The sequence below is a fragment of the Tachypleus tridentatus genome, chromosome 2, assembly GCF_004210375.1.
Source record: "Tachypleus tridentatus isolate NWPU-2018 chromosome 2, ASM421037v1, whole genome shotgun sequence".
Classification (NCBI taxonomy): domain Eukaryota; kingdom Metazoa; phylum Arthropoda; class Merostomata; order Xiphosura; family Limulidae; genus Tachypleus; species Tachypleus tridentatus.
In genome coordinates this window covers 64,742,710-64,763,219 of record NC_134826.1, presented here as the reverse complement: position 1 = coordinate 64,763,219, position 20,510 = coordinate 64,742,710, and the positions used below count along the sequence as shown (strand labels likewise).

General features: G+C 32.1%; 1 protein-coding gene across 1 annotated transcript in view; it reads right to left on the bottom strand.

Annotated features, from left to right (window-relative positions):
- IntS4 (integrator complex subunit 4) overlaps window positions 1-11,284 on the bottom strand; it is a 38,088-nt gene extending 26,804 nt beyond the window's left edge. Inside the window, exons 1-4 of the mRNA XM_076487961.1 lie at window positions 11,163-11,284; window positions 8,089-8,244; window positions 4,140-4,415; window positions 1,296-1,460 (exon numbers count right to left, since the gene is read on the bottom strand). Coding sequence (XP_076344076.1) covers window positions 1,296-1,460; window positions 4,140-4,415; window positions 8,089-8,244; window positions 11,163-11,216 — 651 coding nt within the window. The 5' untranslated portion in view covers window positions 11,217-11,284. The remainder of the gene's footprint in view (window positions 1-1,295; window positions 1,461-4,139; window positions 4,416-8,088; window positions 8,245-11,162) is intronic.
- Window positions 11,285-20,510: the final 9,226 nt, after the last annotated feature.

The window sequence follows — 20,510 nt, the reverse complement described above, 5'->3', positions numbered from 1 at the left end:
TCTCATGAACGTAACTCATCTTTTTTTGGACAGGTTATTGACTGGAGGTGAAAAATGAATATTTTATAAAAATGTTATGCACTGTAGCCAATAGCTCAGTGCAATTACAATGGCTAAAGTACAGCCCAAAATGGACCTCCACCCTAGGAAAGTCTTGTTAAGCATTTGGTGGGATACTGTTGGTGTGATTCGTTTTGAGTTGCTGCCACTGTCAACATTCAGAGTGCTTGAATGTTGCACTAAAAGAAAAGAGGCCTGCTTTGATCAATCGTAAAGGTGTTGTGCTACATCAGGATAATGCATGGCCCCATACAACAAAGATCACACCTGCAAATATTGAAGAGCTAGACTTGGAAAAACTTCCACATCCTTCTTATTCTCCAGATCTTTCCCCATCTGATTATCATTTATTCTGATGTTTGCAGAACTATCTTGATAGAAAAAAAACTTAGAACACATGAAGGTGTCAAAACTACCCTCCCTACGTTCTTTCCCTCCAAACTCCAAGAATTTTATAGAAGTGGCATTCAGAAGCTTGTGAATCGTTGGCAGGAAGTAATTAATAATAATGGAATATACATTATTGATTAAATAACATTAAAAGCATTTGAAATCCTTTCTCTTTTTCTAAGCTTAAAATAAGACATTACGTAAGGGATGAGCCTGTTCGTTTGTTTTTGGATTTCGCACAAAGCTACACAAGGGCTACCTGTACTAGCCTTCCCAAATTTAACATTGTTAGACTAGAGGGAAGGCAGCTAGTCATCACCACCCATTGCCAACTCTTGGGCTACTCTTTTATCAACACATAGTGGAATTGACCATCACATTATAATGCCCTCACAGCTGAAAGGAGGAGCATGTTTGGTGTGACAAAGATTTGAACATGTGACCCTCAGGTTAGGAGTCGAGTGCCTTAACCACCTGATCATGCAAAGCCCTTAAGGGATGTCCTGATACCATAAATTTTGTGATATAAATTTTATTCTAGTGTTAGAATTCTGTTATATCAGATATATATGAACTTATATTAAAAAACAAACAAACCCTTTAAGACTTTAAGAACCTACTTCAAGTTTCTCACATTTTTTGTGAGTTTCAATGAATTTTCTTTTGCATTTACTTTATTATTTACCCTGTATGGACCATATTTAAAAATAAAATGTTCCATAAATATCTATCAGGTATTTCATACACCTCCAGTGTTTATTTATTTATTGCATAAAAGTGTTATCCATTTTTCTTACAGGAAAAAAAAAAGTTAAAATTTAACTTAATAAAACTTTTTCACTCACCATTGCCAATAGGGCTGCTGTTCTCACTCTGGGGTCTTGATGTCTACTAAAGTCCCCAACATTACGTAGCATGGGAGAGGCATCGTAATGATCAGCAACAGGTGTCAGGTCACTGATCACCTCCATACACTTTGATTTGACTAAGTGGCTGCTGTCTATCAGACACTTAAAACAGAGATAATGAACAGTTTAAAAATCAATGGATATATCCTCTAAAAGTGTAACAGAATGGATATAGATGGAAAACTAACTGACATACAGTGGAAAAAACATTTTTTTGAGGGTGGGGCTCAGTATTTCTGATTAAATGAGTTTTTGTTTGTGGTCATTAAAAAATAAATCTAGCTAAATCAAAGTATTTTAATCTGCAAAAATACAGGGTTCAGAGATTTAACATGTGAAGCAGTGTGTGAAGAGATTAGACAAAGTATTAAAGTCTAAATAAAACAAAAACGTTTTATAAAGACAAAGAATGAAGTTAAGCCAATCATGATAGTGGTGAATACTATGATAAAACAAGATAAGGAAAACAAAACTCTTTATTGCAGAAGGTAATGGAAATATTTCTTATTAATGTGACAGTCAAAAGGTGTCATCCATACTTAAAGTCTAATAGGACACAATAAAATTTGTCTATGAAATAGTATATAAGCTCCTTAGCTAATCAAACTAAAAAATGTAACACCTCAGACTTAATATACTATCTCAACCAAATTTGAGTTTCCAAATCAAAACTTAGATAAATTTTAAAATTTTGTATATACAAGATATATCACTATTAATACATAGATATGTAGTATTTGTATACTATACAATCACTCTGAACTTAACTTTGCTAATTATTGTTAAAGGTATTACAGTTTAATAAATGAGAAAACTTGAAAAGTTCTATGCATATATGGAAGGAATTATGATTGTTATTAAAACAAATTTAAATAAGAAAATAACCATCATGCAGCTACCAAAAATATAACATTAAAGACACCAATTTGTGGACTACACAGCTTAGTTCTGTCATTCACCTTGAATATTCAGCTCCATGGCTGATTACATGACTTTAAGGACACCAAACTGTCAACTACACAACTTAGCTTTGTCATTTACCTTGAATAAGCAGCTCCACAGCTGATTATATATGATGTTGATGGTACCAATTTGTTGACTACACAGCTTAGCTCTATCATTTCACCTCAAATATGGAGCTCCATGGCTGATTACATATGACATTAAGGACACTAAAGTGTTGACTACACAGCTAAGCTCTATCATTTCACCTCAAATATTCAGCTCCATGACTGATTACATATGACATTAGAGACACTAAAGTGTTGACTACACAGCTTACTTCTCTCATTCACCTTGAATAGTCAGCTCCATGGCTGATGACATATGACATTAAGGAGATCAATATGTTTACTACACAGCTTAACTCTATCATTTCACTTTAAATATTCAGCTCCATGACTGATTATGTACAATTTACTAGCTTAGTTATATCTCAGACTGGAACTGTATATTTTATTGTGCAATTAAGCTTTCTCACATTTCTTTGTAAATGAAACAAACTGCTAGAATAGGAAGCAGCTTCAACATTTCAATTTGGAAACAGTAAAACTGAATCAAACCCCTGTTGTGACATCATACAAATGCAGCAAAATAAGCAATTATGGTTTTTGACATGCATGGCCAATTAAAAAAAAAACAAAAAAGAAATTTATTAAAAAGATTCCTTGTGAACATAACTGTTTCTTTACCTTGCTTTTTTACAGCAATTCATAAAAGAAATACATTTTAACATGCATATCTCTTGTGTTAAGACTACTAAAGCTTTGTAAAGCTTCAGAGAAAAACAAACTTAAAGCTTTGAAATATGACTTGAGAAAAAATACATCACACAAAATACATTATTGTTTTTTTATATTAGACAAACTTTCCATGGATACAAAACTATGAATAAGTGTTTGTGACAATAACTATTATACTATATGCACATGCTGATTCTAAATCAACATTTCTTTTCACTAGCACCCAACCACTAGCACCAAAGTGTAATGATGCTGTTTATGCCCCTGCTGTAGAAATCAGAGTTTTTATGGTCAATGAACCCCATGAAAGCTTCTTCTACAGCTATCTGGTTTTGAAAGTGTTTATTGTTCAAAGAGTTTTCAAAGTGCTTTGTTCAATTTTTGGAGAATCATCATTGAGAAGTCTCAATGTTGATTTTGTTGATCTTTGGTCAGCTCATGTGGAACTCACTTTACCAACCTTTTCGTCTTTCCAATCACACTCAGGTGGTTGGCAATGCTTGATTTGCCTAGCTTTTCTGCAAGCTCACATACTGTTCTGATAGGGTATGTTTCAACTGCTTCCCTTAATGTCTTTTAATCTAAGGTTGGCTTCCTTCCATGATCTTTGTGGTCTTCAAGACTTTCATCTCCATGTTGAAACCTTTGGAATCAACATCAAACAGTATGTTCAGTAACAGATCCATGGCCAAATATCTGGTTGATGTTCCATGTAGTTTTGGTGACTTTTCATCCAAGTTTGAAGTTGTAGAGGAAAATCACACAAAAGTACTTCCCCATGTTGTCTCGAGGGTCTTAAAACTTACTCTGAGTAGAGTTTAAACAGCATAAATTAAGACACTTTGTAAGTGAAAAACACTGGATTAAACTAACCAACCAATGATAAGTTACTCAATATTCAGCTTCAAAATGTAATCATGAGAATCCAGACATTTATTTCTGGACAACCTAACATTATAATAAAAGAACAGATGATTCCTCTGCTGCTACACACATACATCTACCTTTCAACTATATATGTTACACATATATGACTTACATGCTTGATAAGCTGAAGTACCTTCTGTTGTAGTTTTTCTCCTGTTTGTGGGTTAGATCCCACAGTATGGAGACAGTCAACATATTGTGCAATTACTGTGTGAGATGTTTCAGCTTTTAGTAATGGACTTAAGTCATCCAAAATTGTCTGTGGTTGAATGGCACGGCTCTGAAGTAGCTGTCGAATCACACTTATTACCTTGGCACGCACTGATGGCTCTCGCTCTTTCTGACAATGGTCCACAAGAATTTTATATATGGTTTCAACATCTTCTAGCTGAAAATAAATATATATATGTATACACACACACAAAATAGTTCGGTTTGGAAATGTATTAAAGTATCCTATTTTGCCTTTTACCTCTTAACAAGTCATTTTTGAATTGAAATGTTTTGCATTTCTTCCTTTATGTAATTCTTTATGGTGAAATAAGGAAGCTGATATTGCTTTACATCATTGTCACCAGTCTGTATATAAAGTTATAACTGTTATTATCATAGATAATTTACATTTTTCAAACCATCAAATACATTTTACAAATGGTGATTTTTACATGGCCATTGTTAATACACATGAAGAAAAAAAAAAACTTTTACTGGCATAAAACTTCTACAAAAATTGCAACCTGTTAGATCTTAAAAAGAACCAATTCAAATATTCAGTGTTTCATATTATTTTAAGACTAATCTCCACAACAAGAGTAGACATTACAAACTAAGATTAGAAAAGCATAAATCATACCCTAATGTCCCCCCAAAAAAATCAACCTAGACACCAGTTAACATAAACTAGTATAAACATTTCTTATACACTTCTAAACAAATACTAGACTCATTATGAATTACTCAAACTAAATATTTGATAAAGTACTAGCCTGAAAACATTATTAATGCCTTACCAGGCAAGTATGGAAAAATTTATGTGTGGTGTACAACCAAGTTTCATGGCCTGTGCATAGATGACAGCATATGATAGTAAAGTGTGCATTTCCTGTATACATTTTTTTTTTATTATTATCAGCTGCCAGTGACTGACACACTGGGGTGCCACACATAAGTGAAACTTGTCCTCAAGTGATATTTAATGTTGTGATGGATAGTATGAGAGCATCCAGTGAAATGGATTCAGAATGTGAAATTAGACATGCTAAAAACAAGACAACTGTATCTAGTGAAACCTCTGTTGAGCCAAAACTGAAACTGTTGTCCTACAGCAATTTCACTGAATGGCTTACAAAAAGAGGTTTTTCCTATTCACCACCTACTACCACTATCATCAAAAATAAAAAATATTTACTTTTTGTAAAGTATGTAATGAAAGGAAGAAGGTGAGAATGTGTTTTTTTTGGAATCCATCACAACACAAAAATTGTTTTTAAAACTCTCAGACCCTCAAATGGCTACAACTGTTATAAAGTGAGAAAATGGAATAAGTAAGTAATGTGCACAACAGCCAGAATGTACACTCACAATCACACAAGTCTATGTATAAATATATGCATATTTTAGAACTTAAAAAAAAAAAGACAAAAGTTCAGGCAAAAGAATATTGCTGAATCATGTACGAAAACACAGTAGAAAACAATCAACAAAACTAAAACACACAAACACATCTCCAAAGAAACTATTCTTAACTTTTATTATGAGATTCTGAGAAAAGATTGTACATACAATTTTATGCCTTTACTGTTAAGAATTAACATCAGTGAGCACATTTTGGCAGCTAATGGCACCCGTTAAGGAAGCAAAAAAATGTAAAAAGGACTGTTACATAATGATCCTCTTCATTCTTTCTTTCAGTATTCAACCATAATGATCTGATTGCATGGTTAACTCATACCCAGTTTTATAGCTGGTAATAAGACTAATTCAATCAATAAGTACTTGTATCTTTAATTCAAAGCCAACAATCTATACACAAAAAATTGGAAATGTGCCCTATTTCAGGGTCTTTTTTTATTCCCTTCTGAAGCAAAATTCCTAAAATAAAATAGCCTGGGTACACTTACAGACAGTTTCCAGTTGACATAAAGAAACAACATTATGATAATTCAACTAGTCAAACAAGTGATGCAACCCAAAGTCTAAAAGAAGTAGAAATGTAACCTATTTCATGGGCATTTTTTATATCCCTTCTTGAACAAAAATCTTAAAACATTCCACACACGTTGTTGGACAGGTTCCTGTTATCATACCAAATCTGGATGGTAACACACACACACACATCGATCATCTTTATAGTACATTACATAGTGGATAAAAAACTCACTAGCAGTAACACAATAATAATGTTTAATCTTTGAAATAATAAATAAAAGAAACTAAATATGTTAAGACCTTTTCATTTTACTATTATTTTGTACAATAAATATAACAAGATCACCATGGCTACCAAAACTAAAATTCTGAAAATCAAGTGACAGTTGGCACTTTAAAAGGAAAACATTAGAAATATTATCTTAAATATTTTTTGCTCAAAGTAATAATCTCTGATAGTTTTTCTCTAAACATGATGATCCAAGTAAAGAAAAATATTTACAAGTTTACACTATAGGTTTAACACATTCTGAAAGCTTAATTATAAAAAATAACATCAAATATATAGTAGATGTGACAGAGAAATATCTGGTGGGAAATAATTTCAAATAGATAGCTTAAATTTAGAGTGTAATACCAGTTTAATATTGATTTAATTGTTTTGACCTTGCACTACTATTAAGAACCATGACAGTGATTCATAATAAGGAACAACCAGTTTTTCACAAAACACAAAGTGCACGGTGAAAACCACCTTAGAAGCCAAACTCATTTGCATAACAACACTTTGCAATACTAAAAGCTATATATGCTGAAAATTTTCAGAAAAACAAACTATTCGATATTTAGAATGAATCTAAAATCTGCTAAAAACTGTTCAATTGTATATATTATTTCTTTTCCCAGCCTACAGCAAATACAGCTTGACATATTGTAATCAAATCTTTTGTTGAATACTAATTAAGATAATGATATTGAAAAGTTGACTTGTTTCTTCTATATTTTATGCAAGTTAAAAATAAACCACAATTCTTGTGTAAATGATGTTATCTTTACCACTTGCTAGTAAGCTTTCTCACAAATATGTAATATTCCTTTAAAAACCTTAAGTACACAATGAAACAAAAATTACATGTACATATTCAATGCTTTGTACACTATACAACTAGTGTCTTTAAGAAGCTAATCCCTATATTATGAACCACAATAGTTTATTCAACTTAAGACAAACACAAGAGTTGGTATTGACTTGTATGGTGCTTTTTCAGCAATAATAATTTAGTTTTATTCATTACTAAAGTAAATTATTTTTATCACAAATTGTTATTTATTATATCCATGTTTATTGATGATACAGTGATAGTGGTTTGGATGTGGCCTTTCACAATATGTTACAACCTTTTGTTAAATTTACTTAAATATTTTTTTGAATAACTACAAAACTGAGTAACTGTAAGTTGCCAATATTATCTAAATAACAATACAGTTTTCAACAGCAATGAAGAACTAGATTCTCAAGCTTAACATCACTGAAACTGAAGAACAGATATACCAAAATAATTTTCATATTATCTTAGTTTCCAATTAATACTTAAATATAATATTGAAGAGGACCTCTTTATAAAAGCAAATTAATATGCAAGATAAAACAACTTAAAGTGGTTAAATATGTTATTAAAATGGAAGTACAACATTTCAGCCACATATGTATCTAACATTTACAGTAAAGATATGATAAAAGCAAAAAAACATATGCTTAAATTTCAATAACTAATGTTTGAAAACTTGGGTTCAAAACTAATTAAAATTCAATATTGAAGCATTTTCAAAGAATACTTTAATGTAAGCTTGATTAAAATTAAAATATTTTCTGTTGTTTATGACTAAATAAGGGCCAATATGAGGTCTCTCACCCCTGATGAAACTGCTTCTGATAAATTAATTAAAAGCTCTAAGGCTTCAGTTGGTGATGCTCTCTTCAGCAACTCTAGGTCAGTACTGGAATAACCCTGATGAACTGCTTTCTTTGTAAGTCGAAGCTTCTTAACCTGTTTAACTTGTTCTTCTTGCTACAACAAAAAAATATATTACACTATTTAATGCACTTAGCAGACATATTTTCCATAATAATGTTAAAATAAGTGAGTTAAATCCACCATAAAAAATTGACAAAAGATATTTTTGTGTGTTTACAATGAAAACAATGAATTCACAAGAAACACCGTTGATTGTCAACAAATATTTAGGTAGTTCCTTTTTCAATAAGAATAATTTTAAATTTATATTTAAAAATCAACAATGACCAAACAAGTTTTATATTAATTCACACATTGTTGAAAAGAGAATAAACAGTGCAAAATGTATTCAAATATTTTTTTAAAGCTGCTTATCAGAATAATTGATCCAGTCTTTTGCATTTTTGAGAAGGATACACTTTTCTCTGGATGAATTTTTGAAAAAAAAAAATATTACAGGGCAATGCAACTCCTGGATTTTAGCTGATGTTTGAAAAATCTATCAAGGAATTACCTACCATCTCATAGTTGAATGTTAAGGTCAATATTTTCTGTCCATGAAATTGTGCATACTAGTAAGTCAATTTTGAGCATAGCTGGCAAATTTGACTCAAACCCTTAAAAATTAACATATGCTGGATCATAAGGCTCATATAACATCTGTTTTCAACACACACACAAATGAACAAAATTCCCACTGTGCCAAAGTATTAAATGTAATATTAAACATACCCATATCTCATGTACAGTATTTCACTGTTATTCACTCATAAAATATATTTCAAATTTTAAAGCAAACTCAGGCTTGCTAAAATATGAATGTTTCTTTGCATGTACCAGAATGCTCCTTAAACATTGTATAGACACAATTTTAGAACAGGACTAAACTTAACAAGTTATTTAAATCAGTATTATATACGCAAGTTTACAAATCTCAATTAGTTTGTTTTTTAATTATCACATTTACTGATATATTTATAATATATATTTTCAATCACTTATACTTTCATATCAATTGTATACTTTCCTTTTTCTATAAAAATCAATTTTACAGCATCATAATCATTATAAAACCATGAGTAACTTAAATGCAGAACTTACTGGTTAGTCCTAGCCTCAATTTATGTATTAAGCAAGCTCCCTTTTACAAAGATCTAATCATTATTTGTTTTTTTTTTATATCTTGAAGCCATTTGAGTGAATGACTGCATCACACTCATTTAGGGCAAGTTTAAGTACACTTGATCTATGCATGAACCTTAAATTTGTTTTCTTATTCTTATGAGTTAATAGTATTTTTTTTAGTTGAACCAATGCCATCATTCTTATAATGAAAATACATAAACTGCTAAACAAAACTTAAAAATTTCAATGAAGGAATGTGATTCTTAAATCTAAACAACTTCTGGTGAAAGTTTAAAAACACAACCGTATTTGATGATATACTCTGATGTACTTTGCTATATTTAGAGAATATTCAACATAATGTGGCAAAATTATAGTTAAAAGGTATTTAGGAATTCAATTTATGTGCAGATGATTGACTAGATCATTGCTTGTTCAAAAGTATTTGATCAATGATACATAGGAAAATTATTCTTGCAAAGGAATTCTGTAATATTAAATTATTTATATGCAAGAACTTGTAACTACTTGAACTTCTATAGGCAAAATGAAATAAGATCTTATTCATAAACACACTTGGTATAAAGCTTGCATAGTTAAAATACAAGCCAAGAAACATTTTTGATGGTACACTTCAATTTAAATTTATCATCACTGTTATAAATTAAAATATCCAAAATTGAGAGTTTATGACCTTATTAATGTCAAACAGTAGATTCTATACTATAATCCTTATATGTTAAAATGCTCCAGAAATTAAACATAACTGGTTTCTAAACATGGTGACAGTATCATCTACATATATACAGTAGTATAGTGGTTTAAAAGACTGTGGACAATCTTCTAACCATTAATTTTTGTGACTATATAAAAAAAAAGTTCATAGCTATTCCATTAAGCTGAACATAAAGAAATCAAACAGAACATTTGATTCTACAGTTGCAAAATCCATCAATTCCAAATATACAAACCTAGAAATGCTTAAATTATCAGCATTGTTATTAAAAATCATATCACTTACCATGCAATTTTTCAAAGGTATAACCACATACAAAGACTCGACATAATAGCTAGTGCAACAAACATTGCTGTCAAATATCAACTGATGTACTTCTTCAAAAAACTCAAAACTGTATCTCTAATCACATTCATTAAGAGTAAAATTCTTCAGGAAATACAATACAAAAGAATGATTAAAAATTTCAATATTTGAAATTATAGACTGTAATGGACATCATTCTTTGTGAATTTTTAAAACTTAACTAGTTATTTGTTTTAGATTTAAGGAGCATATTCCTTCAATAAAATAATCAAGCACTGTGAAACTTACCTGTCCCTGTTGTCAGCAGTTAACTTGATCCTACTTAAAAATGTTAGCTCGTGTGAAGAAATATGAAAAGTTAGTCTTTGAAGAGATTATGTAAATGTTATCATACCACAGGGAAGTACGATATACTTATTCACTCAAATTGATTTAAGAACTGAAAAAGGCCGATAATGAACAGATTCTCTATATTAGTCTATTTGTACATAAACTGAGGCCAGAGATTAACCAACATATCGCACAGCTTCTGCTTTTAGTAACAGTATATACATGTAGAATGTTAAAGTATACAGTTGAAAGTATGAATAAAAGCCTTTCATTTAAATCTTAAAGGCTCAAGTTAAACGTCGATGACTGACTGCCTTTAGCCTTTACTCAGAACAGTGCTTAACCCTATCCTTTTTTTCTCTATGAAAATTATAAAAAAAGATAGATCAACAAAAATTGAAGACGAATGCAATAAATCATCTTTAGAAATAAATGTGTTAAGCTCAATCGCTTCAAAAATAATAAACAAATTTACCTGTAACACTTGACTGAATTCTGCAAGAGCTCGCTTTTTCAACAGAGCCGCCATTATTAAAATAAGTGACCTCTATAAACTTTAATAATTACACGTATTTACTTTGGAACACAGCTTGCGATCAATATTAATAGGATTTTGAACCAGACAAAATCGCACTACTAATAGAAACTTTATCTAATTAATGTAGTAAAATACTTTTTCTGCTACCACATTAAAATGTCTTCCAAAATGAGTATTCAATAGCCGGTTTAATAACTAAAGATTGTCTGAACTTCTTTAAAACGTATTAATGAAATCGATTGTTTTTTTGTTTTGTTTTTAATTTCGCACAAAACTACTCGAGGGCTATCTGTGCTAGCCGTCCCTAACTTAGCAGTGTAAGACTAGAGGGAATGTAGCTAGTCATCACCACCCACCGCCAATTTTTGGGCTACTCTTTTACCAACGAATAGTGGAATTGACTGTAACTTTATAACGCCCCCACGGATGAAAGGGCGAGCATGTTTGGCACGAAGGGGATGCGAACCCGCGACCCTCAGATTACGAGTCACACTCCTTAACACGCTTGGCCATGCCGGGCTGTAATGAAATCGAATTTAACTTTTTGTTTTAGAAAGCCATAAAAAAAAAGGTCATCAACAGATATTTTCCCTCATTATGGGTTAACAACCATAAAGTCCACTAAATATAATGACAAAAAGCGAACCTCGAAAAACTTGCTATAGAACTTTTCCTAACAGTGTAATTACTGGAAAAAAATTGCTTACGAACATTATATTAAATGTCACTAAAAATATTAATGAGGAAAAAACTGAAACCTTCAAATCCAAAACTTTCGAAATTTGGTCATTTTACAATTGAGTGATAAAAAACATGGTTTAAGGTATAAAATGTTTTTATTTTAATTTAAGATCAGATATACTGGATCAATTGTTATATCTCTTCATCATAGTAAAATTTTAAATACTAGCATTACGATAGCAGGACTGGAAGTGCACTCAATTAGTTGTTGTTGTTGTTTAGCACCAATCCACATAATGGGTTATTTGCTTTCTGTTTTTGGCAGAGTATAGCATTCTCGGAATATATAGCGTTTTAGTGTTGTAATTTCTTAAACTCACTGCTGACTCATTGAGGGAAAGGCTTAATTAGTAAGCGTTTTATTGTTTATTTTAGTTTAATTTAGATTTAGTTATGTTTTGGCTTTAACAATGAACAACTGGAAAATTTGTAGGATTACGTTGAAGCTTGACTTTATATTGACAGGATTGTGGTCATTTTTATTTGTGAAAGTTGTGTCTTGAGTTCACATTTTCAGAAAATGTTTTTGTTTTTCTAATGTATCATATAAAAATTACTATGAATTAAAAACTTGTAATTATTGGAACTTGAAACTAACTTTTCATACAACGATCAAAAGCGTTATTTAAATCCGATGATTTGTTTTGCAGAAAAAGAAAAAGAACAGATATTTCAAAAGTCAACTAAATTTCCTTTATATAGTTGTTTTAAACAATAGAACCTGGTGCACGTTAGACGTATGTTTATAAAAACCAAATGCTTCGTGAAAATAAAGCAATCCCAGTTTTGTAATTATACGATACCTGCTCATTACAGGAAACTTATTTATTCGTTTTATTTATAGCTACTCAACCAAATTAAATTGGCAAGAGTAACTACTTCTATTTTCTTTCTATAAATAAATGACTTTGCTAAGCCTTAAGAAGCCAACTTGCAGTTAGAGAGAGAGGTTGTTGCTTGTTATTAAGCACAAAGCTACACAAAGGGCTGTCTGTTCTCTGCTTACAAGGAGTATAGAAACCCGGTTTCTAGTAATGTAAGCTCTCAGATATACTGCTGTGCCACTAGAAATCATTTAGAGAGAGATTGGATAAAACAAACAAATTAATCGACTGGTTTTTTTTTTCGTTAAACACAGAGTTACTCAATAGGCTGTCTCTGCTCTTTCCTTTGTGGGTGTCGAAACTCAATTTTTGGGTTTATAAGCTCTCAAACATACCAGTAAACAGCAGATATTTCGGGGGTTGTTAGATTAATCACTTGATGTATATAGTTGTGCCCCAGGATATACTATAAGGAAGAATATTCTATAAAAACAAAAATGGTATCAATATTAAACTATATCATGTGAGGTTTCTGCGCGAAGCGCCTCCCAGTGGCACAACAGCATGTCTGCGGACTCAACACTGATAAAACCCGGGTTTCGATACTCATGGTGGGTAGAGTACAGATAATCCATTGTATAGTTTTGTGCTCAGTTCTACACAAATAAACAAACAACTCTGTATGTAGCACAGGTTAATGTTTCCGTATTTCCTAATTATAATAGGTTTAATAAATAACAGTTTTACTTACATTGCTTCAAAATATTTTTCCACCAACCAACCAGGAAAGTGGTTTCAAATTGAAAATATCTTGTACGTTTGTGTTGCATATCTGTTTCGATTTTCACCGCGTGCGAAGGTAACTCGAGGTCGGTAACGAAAGTTTGTTTGTTTTAATTTCTTTCACCGATGGTGAATACGTAATAAAAGAGTGTTGGAAAATACCGAATGTATATTTGCCTAGTATCTTTTATACAGCTAGTCACCTACTTCAAAAACACACTCATCAAGGTAGGGGTTAGGTAGTGTTAATTACTAATATTATTAGAGAAAAATTATACATTTTTTTAAATTATGATGTTTAATGACCAATACATCTTATATTTTGCTTTGGTACTTTCACAAGAAAATAATTTTTAGTTTTTATTTCAGTCAAAGCAACTGTCTTTATACAACCGAATCCTATAATGATTCGACTTATAGCTGTGTATGTCTGTATGAACATCCAACTATTTCATTCCACAGTTCTGGTTTGGTAAAACCAAACTTAGTGGCGAACCTGGAGCAACTCGGAAGTGTCCTGACCCATATGGTGGAGGGAGGCTAAAACGCGACCAGAAGGTTATCCAGAGGTGATAGGGGCTTAAGAATAGATATCCATGATTGCTGAACCTGAATCTGCCACCGAATGTTCCATTACTGGTTTCCCTCAGGAGGTCGAATGGACCATATTTGAAAATCTGTGTTCATATCCCTACTCACAAGCTTACATGGTGGGTGTCCTGACGTATTAGGCAACTGTACAAATAACTTGGGACAACGAAGGAATTTCTTAAGTACACTGGAGTCTCTGTGAGCCATGAGGTATCCTTTGAATCCTCATAATTAATTTCAGCTATTTTTAAATGGAATTTAAAGAAAAAATGGTAATTTGGGGATGCACGAACCTGAGGGCTCATTCTAGTGCTAACTTTCAAAATATAGTTTCATTACTTATGTAAGGCTTATGAGTATAAATTAAATCGGGTAGATGACGTATCCTCATCTGTGGGGGAGCCCTTGTTCTGCAAGAAATGTTCTTATTAAAATACAGTTTACTGGTCCATACTGTTTATAGTTTAGTTTAATGTATTTAGTTTTCATATACAACACCACTTGTTTGAAATTATTAACGTTTTTCCAATTGTTATCTAGTTTAATTATTGTTTTTGACAATATTGTACTTTATTTATTATAGCTATGGTATCTAATATAAAACTATGCCTGATAATCGTATAAAACTAGTATTTGATTTAAAATAGTGAGAAATACTTTTTTAATAAAACGGAACAGACGTGATTTAGTAGTTATGACTATGAAATATTGTGTATGAAACTTAAATACTTATAAATTTCGTGCTAGATTGACTAGTATGAAAACAATCGGAAGAACTGAATAGAATGATGCTTAGAAGTAAGTGATTTGATTTATTCATATTTTACTGATTGTATAATTAGTTTTAATACAGTTGTTCGACAATGTCTACCGTCAACTTTTGTTTGATCGAATAGTGAAATTTGAGACAGTCACTTTCCCCAAAGTGCGGAGAGTATTTTGGAGGAATGTGACATGAGTCATACATTATCGGATTTTAGGCCTGATCCCGAAATTAATCAAACAGGGTAAACTGAAATAATATAAAATACACCTCGTGGTTTCAGTTATTTTCTTTTGACACGAGATGAAAACATTTCAAGGTTTCAGTTATTGTCTTCTAACACTAAACCCGAATGTTGCTTCTACAGTTATTTCACAAGTCTCTTTCGTTATGATGTAACTCAAAAAATTAAACCGATCTAAACCCTTTAATAGTTTTACGCATTTACTTTAAAATAGAGAATCATAGTTTAACGTACGACTTTAACTGTCACTCTTGAGCAAGTAGTGTAAAACAGCATACGAATTGTATTCATTTTAAATTAAAGTAATTAGTAATTTTATTATTTGTTTCCTCTTCAGAGTGCGTATTAAGTCTACACAGCACGAGAACTCACATCAGGTAAATATTGAGAGGGATGTGCGTAGTGTGAACACAAAGCACGCAAACAGTGTTTTTACCTATACAACAATTACACTGTAGAATTATTTGCTCGAAACTTTTAAACGTTTTTACGACTGAATCAACGTTTATTTCTTGGTTTCGATTTATTAGTTGTTTTATAATGCAAGAACTTATAAGAATAGGTTAAGTTTTCGTTAACTTATATGTCTTCTGTTATAGAATCTTTAAAATTTTTAAGAGCCTTAGCTGCGCTCACAACGACGTAGATAAGTTTAATAAAATGACAATTCGTCATTTTTTTTTTTTAATTTCGCGCAAAGCTACTCGAGGGCTATCTGTGCTAGCCGTCCCTAACTTAGCAGTGTAAGACTAGAGGGAATGTAGCTAGTCATCACCACCCACCGCCAATTTTTGGGCTACTCTTTTACCAACGAATAGTGGAATTGACTGTAACTTTATAACGCCCCCACGGATGAAAGGGCGAGCATGTTTGGCACGAAGGGGATGCGAACCCGCGACCCTCAGATTACGAGTCACACTCCTTAACACGCTTGGCCATGCCGGGCTGTAATGAAATCGAATTTAACTTTTTGTTTTAGAAAGCCATAAAAAAAAAGGTCATCAACAGATATTTTCCCTCATTATGGGTTAACAACCATAAAGTCCACTAAATATAATGACAAAAGCGAACCTCGAAAACTTGCTATAGAACTTTTCCTAACAGTGTAATTACTGGAAAAAATTGCTTACGAACATTATATTAAATGTCACTAAAATATTAATGAGGAAAAACTGAAACCTTCAAATCAAAACTTTCGAAATTTGGTCATTTTACAATTGAGTGATAAAAAACATGGTTTAAGGTATAAAATGTTTTTATTTTAATTTAAGATCAGATATACTGGATCAATTGTTATATCTCTTCATCATAGTAAAATTTTAAATACTAGCATTACGATAGCAGGACTGGAAGTGCACTCAATTAGTTGTTGTTGTTGTTTAGCACCAATCCACATAATGGGTTATTTGCTTTCTGTTTTTGGCAGAGTATAGCATTCTCGGAATATATAGCGTTTTAGTGTTGTAATTTCTTAAACTCACTGCTGACTCATTGAGGGAAAGGCTTAATTAGTAAGCGTTTTATTGTTTATTTTAGTTTAATTTAGATTTAGTTATGTTTTGGCTTTAACAATGAACAACTGGAAAATTTGTAGGATTACGTTGAAGCTTGACTTTATATTGACAGGATTGTGGTCATTTTTATTTGTGAAAGTTGTGTCTTGAGTTCACATTTTCAGAAAATGTTTTGTTTTTCTAATGTATCATATAAAATTACTATGAATTAAAACTTGTAATTATTGGAACTTGAAACTAACTTTTCATACAACGATCAAAAGCGTTATTTAAATCCGATGATTTGTTTTGCAGAAAAGAAAAGAACAGATATTTCAAAAGTCAACTAAATTTCCTTTATATAGTTGTTTTAAACAATAGAACCTGGTGCACGTTAGACGTATGTTTATAAAAACCAAATGCTTCGTGAAAATAAAGCAATCCCAGTTTTTGTAATTATACGATACCTGCTCATTACAGGAAACTTATTTATTCGTTTTATTTATAGCTACTCAACCAAATTAAATTGGCAAGAGTAACTACTTCTATTTTCTTTCTATAAATAAATGACTTTGCTAAGCCTTAAGAAGCCAACTTGCAGTTAGAGAGAGGTTGTTGCTTGTTATTAAGCACAAAGCTACACAAAGGGCTGTCTGTTCTCTGCTTACAAGGAGTATAGAAACCCGGTTTCTAGTAATGTAAGCTCTCAGATATACTGCTGTGCCACTAGAAATCATTTAGAGAGAGATTGGATAAAACAAACAAATTAATCGACTGGTTTTTTTTTTCGTTAAACACAGAGTTACTCAATAGGCTGTCTCTGCTCTTTCCTTTGTGGGTGTCGAAACTCAATTTTTGGGTTTATAAGCTCTCAAACATACCAGTAAACAGCAGATATTTCGGGGGTTGTTAGATTAATCACTTGATGTATATAGTTGTGCCCCAGGATATACTATAAGGAAGAATATTCTATAAAAACAAAAATGGTATCAATATTAAACTATATCATGTGAGGTTTCTGCGCGAAGCGCCTCCCAGTGGCACAACAGCATGTCTGCGGACTCAACACTGATAAAACCCGGGTTTCGATACTCATGGTGGGTAGAGTACAGATAATCCATTGTATAGTTTTGTGCTCAGTTCTACACAAATAAACAAACAACTCTGTATGTAGCACAGGTTAATGTTTCCGTATTTCCTAATTATAATAGGTTTAATAAATAACAGTTTTACTTACATTGCTTCAAAATATTTTTCCACCAACCAACCAGGAAAGTGGTTTCAAATTGAAAATATCTTGTACGTTTGTGTTGCATATCTGTTTCGATTTTCACCGCGTGCGAAGGTAACTCGAGGTCGGTAACGAAAGTTTGTTTGTTTTAATTTCTTTCACCGATGGTGAATACGTAATAAAAGAGTGTTGGAAAATACCGAATGTATATTTGCCTAGTATCTTTATACAGCTAGTCACCTACTTCAAAACACACTCATCAAGGTAGGGGTTAGGTAGTGTTAATTACTAATATTATTAGAGAAAAATTATACATTTTTTTAAATTATGATGTTTAATGACCAATACATCTTATATTTTGCTTTGGTACTTTCACAAGAAAATAATTTTTAGTTTTTATTTCAGTCAAAGCAACTGTCTTTATACAACCGAATCCTATAATGATTCGACTTATAGCTGTGTATGTCTGTATGAACATCCAACTATTTCATTCCACAGTTCTGGTTTGGTAAAACCAAACTTAGTGGCGAACCTGGAGCAACTCGGAAGTGTCCTGACCCATATGGTGGAGGGAGGCTAAAACGCGACCAGAAGGTTATCCAGAGGTGATAGGGGCTTAAGAATAGATATCCATGATTGCTGAACCTGAATCTGCCACCGAATGTTCCATTACTGGTTTCCCTCAGGAGGTCGAATGGACCATATTTGAAAATCTGTGTTCATATCCCTACTCACAAGCTTACATGGTGGGTGTCCTGACGTATTAGGCAACTGTACAAATAACTTGGGACAACGAAGGAATTTCTTAAGTACACTGGAGTCTCTGTGAGCCATGAGGTATCCTTTGAATCCTCATAATTAATTTCAGCTATTTTAAATGGAATTTAAAGAAAAATGGTAATTTGGGGATGCACGAACCTGAGGGCTCATTCTAGTGCTAACTTTCAAAATATAGTTTCATTACTTATGTAAGGCTTATGAGTATAAATTAAATCGGGTAGATGACGTATCCTCATCTGTGGGGGAGCCCTTGTTCTGCAAGAAATGTTCTTATTAAAATACAGTTTACTGGTCCATACTGTTTATAGTTTAGTTTAATGTATTTAGTTTTCATATACAACACCACTTGTTTGAAATTATTAACGTTTTTCCAATTGTTATCTAGTTTAATTATTGTTTTTGACAATATTGTACTTTATTTATTATAGCTATGGTATCTAATATAAAACTATGCCTGATAATCGTATAAAACTAGTATTTGATTTAAAATAGTGAGAAATACTTTTTTAATAAAACGGAACAGACGTGATTTAGTAGTTATGACTATGAAATATTGTGTATGAAACTTAAATACTTATAAATTTCGTGCTAGATTGACTAGTATGAAAACAATCGGAAGAACTGAATAGAATGATGCTTAGAAGTAAGTGATTTGATTTATTCATATTTTACTGATTGTATAATTAGTTTTAATACAGTTGTTCGACAATGTCTACCGTCAACTTTTGTTTGATCGAATAGTGAAATTTGAGACAGTCACTTTCCCAAAGTGCGGAGAGTATTTTGGAGGAATGTGACATGAGTCATACATTATCGGATTTTAGGCCTGATCCCGAAATTAATCAAACAGGGTAAACTGAAATAATATAAAATACACCTCGTGGTTTCAGTTATTTTCTTTTGACACGAGATGAAAAACATTTCAAGGTTTCAGTTATTGTCTTCTAACACTAAACCCGAATGTTGCTTCTACAGTTATTTCACAAGTCTCTTTCGTTATGATGTAACTCAAAAAATTAAACCGATCTAAACCCTTTAATAGTTTTTACGCATTTACTTTAAAATAGAGAATCATAGTTTAACGTACGACTTTAACTGTCACTCTTGAGCAAGTAGTGTAAAACAGCATACGAATTGTATTCATTTTAAATTAAAGTAATTAGTAATTTTATTATTTGTTTCCTCTTCAGAGTGCGTATTAAGTCTACACAGCACGAGAACTCACATCAGGTAAATATTGAGAGGGATGTGCGTAGTGTGAACACAAAGCACGCAAACAGTGTTTTTACCTATACAACAATTACACTGTAGAATTATTTGCTCGAAACTTTTAAACGTTTTTACGACTGAATCAACGTTTATTTCTTGGTTTCGATTTATTAGTTGTTTTATAATGCAAGAACTTATAAGAATAGGTTAAGTTTTCGTTAACTTATATGTCTTCTGTTATAGAATCTTTAAAATTTTTAAGAGCCTTAGCTGCGCTCACAACGACGTAGATAAGTTTAATAAAATGACAATTCGTCATTTTTTTTTTAATTTCGCGCAAAGCTACTCGAGGGCTATCTGTGCTAGCCGTCCCTAACTTAGCAGTGTAAGACTAGAGGGAATGTAGCTAGTCATCACCACCCACCGCCAATTTTTGGGCTACTCTTTTACCAACGAATAGTGGAATTGACTGTAACTTTATAACGCCCCCACGGATGGAAGGGCGAGCATGTTTGGCACGAAGGGGATGCGAACCCGCGACCCTCAGATTACGAGTCACACTCCTTAACACGCTTGGCCATGCCGGGCTGTAATGAAATCGAATTTAACTTTTTGTTTTAGAAAGC